This window comes from Belonocnema kinseyi, chromosome 3 (genome assembly GCF_010883055.1).
Source record: "Belonocnema kinseyi isolate 2016_QV_RU_SX_M_011 chromosome 3, B_treatae_v1, whole genome shotgun sequence".
Classification (NCBI taxonomy): domain Eukaryota; kingdom Metazoa; phylum Arthropoda; class Insecta; order Hymenoptera; family Cynipidae; genus Belonocnema; species Belonocnema kinseyi.
Window position 1 is genome coordinate 81,987,041 of NC_046659.1, and position 8,154 is coordinate 81,995,194.

General features: G+C 26.0%; 1 protein-coding gene across 2 annotated transcripts; it reads left to right on the plus strand.

Annotated features, from left to right (window-relative positions):
• Positions 1 to 7,926, plus strand: LOC117169201. 2 transcript variants are annotated; one of them, XR_004466629.1, is made up of 7 exons: positions 1 to 123; positions 574 to 644; positions 3,202 to 3,372; positions 3,448 to 3,533; positions 3,610 to 3,674; positions 3,783 to 3,868; positions 3,946 to 4,063. XR_004466629.1 is itself a non-coding variant. In XM_033355443.1 (5 exons), exons 2-5 carry the CDS (start codon positions 3,639 to 3,641, stop codon positions 7,817 to 7,819), a joined length of 564 nt encoding a protein of 187 aa, XP_033211334.1. In that variant the 5' UTR covers positions 3,446 to 3,533; positions 3,610 to 3,638; the 3' UTR covers positions 7,820 to 7,926. The 2 variants fall into 2 exon arrangements, 1 of the variants encoding a protein (XP_033211334.1); XM_033355443.1 differs by lacking the exons at positions 1 to 123; positions 574 to 644; positions 3,202 to 3,372 and adding an exon at positions 7,496 to 7,926 and having other exon boundaries at positions 3,446 to 3,533.
• The last annotated feature ends 228 nt before the right edge of the window (positions 7,927 to 8,154 follow it).

Sequence of the window (8,154 nt, forward strand, 5' to 3'; positions counted from 1 at the left end):
TGTATAGAAGCAAGCTGTTTGATTAACCGATACCAGCTTTAATTTAATGTGCCTTCTGCCAGCGACGCATATTCTTTATGTGGAAACTTTCTTGACTTTTTGATTTTAAATCAACAAGTTCAGGTATGTAAATAAGCTTCAATAGATTAATAAAGAAAACTAAAATTAAAATCTAAATCTTTTGAAATAATTTAAAAGTCAATATTAAATTCTTTAATTATGTGATATTAGTATTATCCTTACTTTAATTTTCGTTTTAAATGTGGATATTAAATATTAAGAAGAGTTCAAAAATAAAAATTGTTCGTAATTTATACTTTTAATTGAATTAAATATAAGTCGCCATAATTATCAATAAAGCATTCAGCTGATATGAAAGCTATATTCTTGCGGAAGTTGAGTGATAAGAAATAAATGTAAAGGCAAAATGTTGATAATAAAATTTTTCACACTTTGTTACAGTTTTAATTATATGTATGATTAGGGAATTTTCATTTATAGATATGGAAGAGATTTTTTGTAATTATTTAAACATTCAAAATCCGTAAAACTGAAAAAATATATTCTTAACAGGTCAGAGATGATGCTTTTCTATATTTTTCTAATATTGGTAGCCTCAGCCTTATCAGCTTTAAACCAGCCAGGTAAGTATTCACTATAATATTAATACTCTAATCTTCTACACGTTCATTATCGTTTGTTCATTATCATTTCTCTTTATAAAGTTAACTTTTGCTTTCCGTGTAATACCTTGGAAAACATTTATTGAATTTTTTTTAAATTCGGTCAATTTCGTTTTTTTTGTAACATTGACAAAGGCATGAAAGAGATACAGGTTATTTTATCACATAAAATATTGAACAAGCGTTAAATAAGTAAAAAAAAGTTGTTTTTTTTCATTTGAAAGTTGCTAAGTCTGAGAACCATTTTCGAAACCATGGTGAATAAAATAAAAATTCTGACTGCTACTTTTTAAAAGTATGCTTCAAAAATATTATCATGTTTAATTTTAAAACATATTTAATATTAAAGATACTTCAAGTTGACATATTCAAAATTAAAGAATCTTAAACTATAAGTTTAAAAATTTCAATCATCTCAAAAAAAGCTTTATAATTTGCAATTCTCTATATATATATTTTTTTTAAATTCAGGGTTTTCAATTGTATATTTTCAAAATTGTACAAGTGTTCTACATTTCTTTTCTAAATTTAGGCGAAACAAGAAAAATAAAAATATAAACTTACCTAGGTTCAAGAAACTCGATGTGGAATTTGACAATTTCAAAGTGATACTAACTAAATTTGATGTAAACAAGTTAGCCAATTCCGAGAAAGTCAACCGCAAATTTTAAGATTCAAAATTTATGGGGTTTTAAAATCGGCTTTGGATACCGATTGGAAATTAAATTTTCCATTTTTTGCAAAAACAAAAACTCGCTTCCGAGATATGGGAATACCGAATGAGAATAAGAAATCTTTGATCCAAGCAAATTATCCTGTTCCAAAACAATCAAAACCGTAGATCGCAATATCACAGTATGGCATACATTTTTTGTTAAAAATGAACAATTGTATCCAAAAATGAGAATACGAAAAATCAGTTTATCAACATTTGATTTTTAAAGAATTATTCCTGCAATAAACCCATTAGCGATCAAAAATATTGGTTATCTAGTTCTGTGATATCATCTTCGAATGGCAAATCTTAAAAACTGAACAGTTTTTAATTATTAAAATTTATCATCAAAATTTACGGAAGTTTTAGGTTTTAAAATTAAAAATTCTGTAATTTTGTGATTTACATTTGAAATTTCTTCAATTTGGAAGACCTAACATTGAAACGTTTGGGACTGTAATGCTTCAAAATTGACATACATATTCAGAAAAATTTATCGATATTCTATCATTTTATACTAAAAACATTCCGAATTAATCAATCATCAATTGTAAATCTTAGAAATTAATGAACTTCCATGTGCAAATTTACAATTATAAATTATGCAATTTATGAGTTTTATCATTACAAATTTTGTAATTTTGATAAATATCGTTTAAAATCTCTTAAATTTGGAAATTAAATTAGCAAACTTCAAAGTACATTATTTTAAAAAATTCTTAAATCACGTATTAAATCAGTAATGCTTAATTTAGAAATTATATTGCTATATTTGAATTAAGCGCCCTAAAAACTTCTGGATACTCAGTTTCATAAAATTAAGAACATTTAAAAAATGTTAATTAGCCATATTGGATTAGCCATATTGAATTTGAAAAGTTTATAAAATTGAGAACATTTTCAAATTTTTAATTCGCCATATTGGATTAGTGGACTTCAATTTGAAAATTTCATAAAACTGAGAATATTTTCAAATTTTTTTGGCCAAATTGAATTCAGAAATTCAGTTATCAAATTCAGATGTAGTCACTCGAAAAGCTTTCGATCACTCATTTTTATAGAAATCGCATCAATGATGCAGATTTCGAAAAATGACCAATGAGTTTAAAAAAAAATGTTTTGAACAAACATAAAGAAATATTTTTAAGCCCAAATACTTCAAAAGTAGCGAATTCCAACATCAATAAACAATAGTTTATATACAAAATTTAAGAATGCTTTTGAAAAAAAATGATTTCTGTCAAAAGTGACCACGGTGCTGTGACCCTAAACAGCGCCCCACAATTATTATAACTATTAATTAAGGCTAATTTTCGTAAAACTAATAAATATAATGCAGAAATTAAAACTGATTGTACCAGACCGCGACATAAAAACACTTCAAAAATTAGAACAAAAATATTACCCTTTAACGAAAAAACCTACCCATCCTAGTGTTTAAGTTATCAAAATGTGCCCATTGATAATATATTATTTTTGAAATTTAATACCTATAAAGAGTAGCTTCTACGATCAGGTGTAATATTTTTGGTCTTATTTGGTGAAGATTTGTTTCCTCAACACCTGGTACCATCAGTTGTATTTCCTGCCAAGAACCTATTATTTTCATGGAAATAAACGTTAATTAAAATAATTTTGATACTTTTTGGGTGGTTTAGGCCGTAGGAGAGCGGTTGGTGACCAGGACAGCGATTTCAACTTGTTTTAAATAAAATTGAAATACGCATTTATTTTAATTTTCAATGGAACAAGTTAAAGGATTTCTTGATCAAAACAACAAAAAAATGTTTTTTTATTACACAGATTGCCATTCTGGAAGTGATTTTGGTATCGAAATATTAGATGAAAGCAAAGCTCGCGTATATAGAGCGGAAACAAACGTATTATTTTCAAGGGAAAAAGTGCGTGTTTACTCTTATCCAAATACCGATTCAGTTAAAATTCAAGTCCAGGATGCCATTATAATTTTTAAAGGTTTGTGAAAAAGAAATTGGAATATAATTTAATCTTCAAAATGTAGATAAGCAAAACTAATTTCTTTTTCTGCAGGTAATTTGTCCATGCATTCAGAAACACCATCCCAAAGAATTGATCAAATAGTTTATCTCCAAGCAAAAGGGTTTGGAAAACTAAAGGTGTTTTCTTCAATTATGTCTTATAATAAATTAGTTAATTATAAACCTAATTTAAAAATTCAATTTTAAATTACAGAACAATTATAATAAGACAAAACTTACTGAATGTCAAATACACCTTGCGAGCAATGGGGCCGAGAGGTAATTTTTATCATCATTATTAATTACTCGACCTAACAATTTTAAACATTAAAAATATTTTTAATAAATTATTTATGAATAACATAATTATATTTCTTCATTTTATAGTTTCTTGACATAAGTCAAGAATTTTCATTTGGAACTGGTATTTTCGAAACAACTGGTCATTTTGATGCTACTGATGGTTATTTTAGGTGATTAGAAATACAATTTTAAGAATTTAATATTAAAATTCATAAAAATATATTCCCAATTATTGCATTCTGATTAGTGATCTCACCACTCTGAAAAGATCAACCGACGCTGCACTTGAACGAGAGGGATTGAAATTCTCAATCGCTTGTGGTTTTGGTCTTTCAAAAGCTCGTATTGAATACAACGATTATAAGGTACTATTGAATAATTGAAGCTGCTTGTGAAAAAGGACCTAACCGTTAAAATATCAAATTCGAAAAAATAAAAAATAGAATAAATATAGTTCTAAACTAATAATTATATAAATACTTTAAAATCAGGTTAATTAAACTCTTTTTAGTGATCGGATCAATCAGAAGACTTAAAAATAGTAGTCGCATTACTCATAAGATATCATAAAGAGGGTCACATCAAATATTTAAAGATTTACCTGGAAAACCTGGAACTATCAGGAAATCTTTATATATACCTGGAAAAACCTGGAAATGTCAGGGAATTTTTTAAGAAGTTGCTTATTTCTGTTTTTAATTCCAATATAAAATTGAATAATAATAATTCCTAATTGACAAAAGCAGCTTCATATTACTGTATTTAACTATTTTGTTGAAAATTAGTTTTTTCTTGGTTTGAAATTAATTTTATTAACTGAGAATTTAACTATTCTATTTTTGGTTGAAAATTAATCTGTAAGTTTGAAAATTCATTTTCTTTTTACCTGAAAATTCCAAAATTCGTTTGCAATTTTTTCTCTCTCTTGCCGGACAAATAAATTTTTCTTTCGTATTCTTTTTGTCTAAAAATTAATGTTTTTAACTGAAATTTAACCATCACAATTAATACTTTAAATATTTTCTTAAAAATTTTTTTTAAGAATATTTTTTTGATCTTAGACTGAAAATGTAACCATTTCCATTTAAAATGCCATTATCTTAGTTAAAAAATCATCTCTCTGGTTGAACATTAACTTTTTTAAATACAAATTTAAATATCCCATTTTTTCCTAAAGTTTTTTTTTCCAAAGCCATATTTATGGTAAAAAAATTGTTTCGGTTCAAAGTCAATTATTCCAGATAAGGATTCAGCATTAAAAAAAAATTAATATTCATGGTTTTAGATTTAAATATTCCAGTTGAAAATTCATTTTAGTTAAAAATGAATCACGGTTTGAAATAACTGAAAAATTGATCTTTTTCAATTTCGTAATTCAACTATTTGGTTAAAAATGATTATTTTTTAGTTGCAAATTTAACTGTTTGATTTAAAATTCATGTATTTTGCTAAAAAAAATAGTATATTCTGATAGAAAAGTAATCTTTTTGGTTGAAAATTCAACTGTTTGGTTAAAAATGCTTTTATCTTATTGAAAATGCAATTATTTTACTTGAAAAGCTCTACATTTGAAACGGTTTAAATTTAATTTAATATACTAGTACTCACATTAATTTGACCTAAATATTCACTGAATTTGAAGTATTAGAATATAAAATAAAAATTTGTTTAAATTGTTATTCAAATTCATCGACTTTAGGGACAATTTTAGGAAATTATGTAATTATATATTAGTATTATTCAATCATTTAATTAATCGATGGTGCTAATATATTTAAGAACATCTTGCAATATAATTTTTTAAAGCTTCCTGAATTAAACATTTTACTTAAATTCCTAGAAACTAACAGAAAAATATTATTTATAAAAAACTCGCGAAACAGTTGACCTGTCAACCCGAAAATATAAATTTCCAATAAAGATAGATGAATTGTCAGTTAAACAAAACAAAAAAACATTTGTAGCAAAAAAGTTGAAAATTTTCAAGCAAAAGAGACGATTTTTAACAAAGCAATTAAAGTTCTAGCCAAATAAATTATAATTATATCATTAAAATTAGAAATAAAATTCAACATACAATATTGAATTTCTAGCCAAATGCCAAAAATATCAATTTTTTAAAATAAAATAAAATTATCATCCTGAAAATCAAATTGTCAACAAAAAATATAATTTTTAAATTTGCCAAAAAATATAATCTCCTAATGTCCAAAAAATATAATCTTCTAATGTTCGAAATTTATAATAGAACTTTCAATCGAAAGACACGAATTGTCAACCCAACTGAAGACGTTGTTGCAAAAATAGTTGCACTTTATTGCCAATGCAATGATTAAAAAAAAAAAAATTTTAACAAAAAATAATGTTTAGAAAAAAAGATGATTTTTCAACCAATCAATAACATTTTCGGCCTAATAGTCGAATTTAACCAAAAAGAGTGCACTTTCAAACAAAAAGAGTTGGATTTTCTAATTGGGTTCTATTAATTTAGTTCGCATCTGAGCGGAAAAAATGAATAAAAGGGAAAGTTACTTTAAAATAGGGAGAAAAGAGAAATTCTTTGAATAAAGGTGAAGAAAATGGGATACAGGGAAGGGTGGAGACTTTAAAATAAAGAATTCACAGCATTAAAAAATGTTCAATTTCAAACGTTATTAATCTTTAATTTTTTAAGTATAAAGCTGTAATGTACAATTTTTTCAGTTTTGAATTGGAGGTTTAAAAATATAATTGTGTCTGAAAACGGAAGACATACGATTCGTCGAATTTTCTTCAGTCACATTTTTTGCAGAAAGCCGCATTTGTTCAAAAAATTCGAAAACAGTCGCACGATCCAAAGCCTGACTCTTATGCTGTCTTAAAATGAAAACATACCAATCTGTTCTAGACTAATTTTTCATTTTGTCTAACCGTCATAAGTTCATCCTTCAGGGTAAATTTTGAACCAACGAAACTAATTTTCAAGCAAAAAGAATAATTTGTTACTAAAAAAGATGAAATTTCAACAAAATTCATGAATTTATCACAAAATAGTTGCACTTTCAACCAAAGCAATTAATTTTTTACTAAAATGAGTAATCCTAACTTAAAAAAATTAACTTTTAAGCTAAAATATTAATTTTCTACCAAAAAAGGCCAATTTTTAACAAGCTATATAAATTATTACCTAAAAAAATCAACCGCAAAAAACTAATTTCCAACAAAATCTTTAAATTTTTAATTAATTAAAAATGAAGTTTCAACCAATAATATGGAATTTTCACTAAGCAGATTAATATTTTACCATAAAAGATGAATTTTCAACAAAGCCGATGCATTTTCAAAGCAATTAATAGAATATTTAACTAATGAAGATAAATTTTCAACCAAACATGGAGTAGTTAATTTTCAGTTAACAATTAAATTATCAACTAAGAAAAAAATAAATGTCAGCTATAATGATGAATCTTCAATAAACAATGAATTTTGAACTAAATAGTTGAATTTTCAACCAAAAAGATGAATTTTCAACCATAAAGACTCATTTTGCACCAAAAAAGACAGATAGTTATATTTTATCTTACAAAAGCAACTTTTAACAACATTAAAACCAAGTCTTCGACAAAATCGGTAAATCTTTGAGGAAACAAATACTTTTTATTACAGAATACATTAGGGGACAAGTAGAAGGCCTTTTTGCATATTTTTTTTATTTTACCAAAAACACCAATTAGGCCCCTTTTTGACAAACGGCTTCAGTTATTTACCAAATATTTAAATTATAATCATAAGAAATGCTTAATAACCTTTTTTTTCAGCTGAAATTCGGTATCATAAAAGTTGATGGGACTGTATCCGGCAATATTGACGGAATATTCATCGACATGAAATTTTCAGTAGACTATAATCAACAACCTTGCAAAGCGAAACTTGAATATTTAAAAAATACGCAACTTGGACGCCTCGATGTTCAGGTTACTGGGCTGTCGCCGCTCAATTTTTTAGCTTCCTATTTAGCAACTTTGATAGCGACCCAGTGGGAAGGAGATATTACTACATTAATTGAAACCAAGGTTTCAGAAGTCATCAATTATCAGATGAATCATTTTGATTGTGAAAAATATAGACCATTCACTTATTGAAAAAATGTAAATTTGATATTTATGAAGAGCACCACTGGAAACTAATCTTTAAATAAATCTTTTTGTAATTAATCAAAAGAGTTGAAATAAATTTTAATACATCCAGAGACAAGAACTTCAAAGCCCAAAATTCTATTAAAAAAAGGGAAATAGGGTGATTTTTTACGAAAATAGGGTAACAATGCCGTAAAAGTGCTAAGAAGTCGGATGTTTTAAAAAACAGTTGACTTTTAAACCCCAAAAGATGAATTTTAAGCAAAAAAAAGTTGATTTTCAATCAAGAAATATGGATTCTAAACTAGATATTTGAAGATTCAACCTACAAAGATGAATTT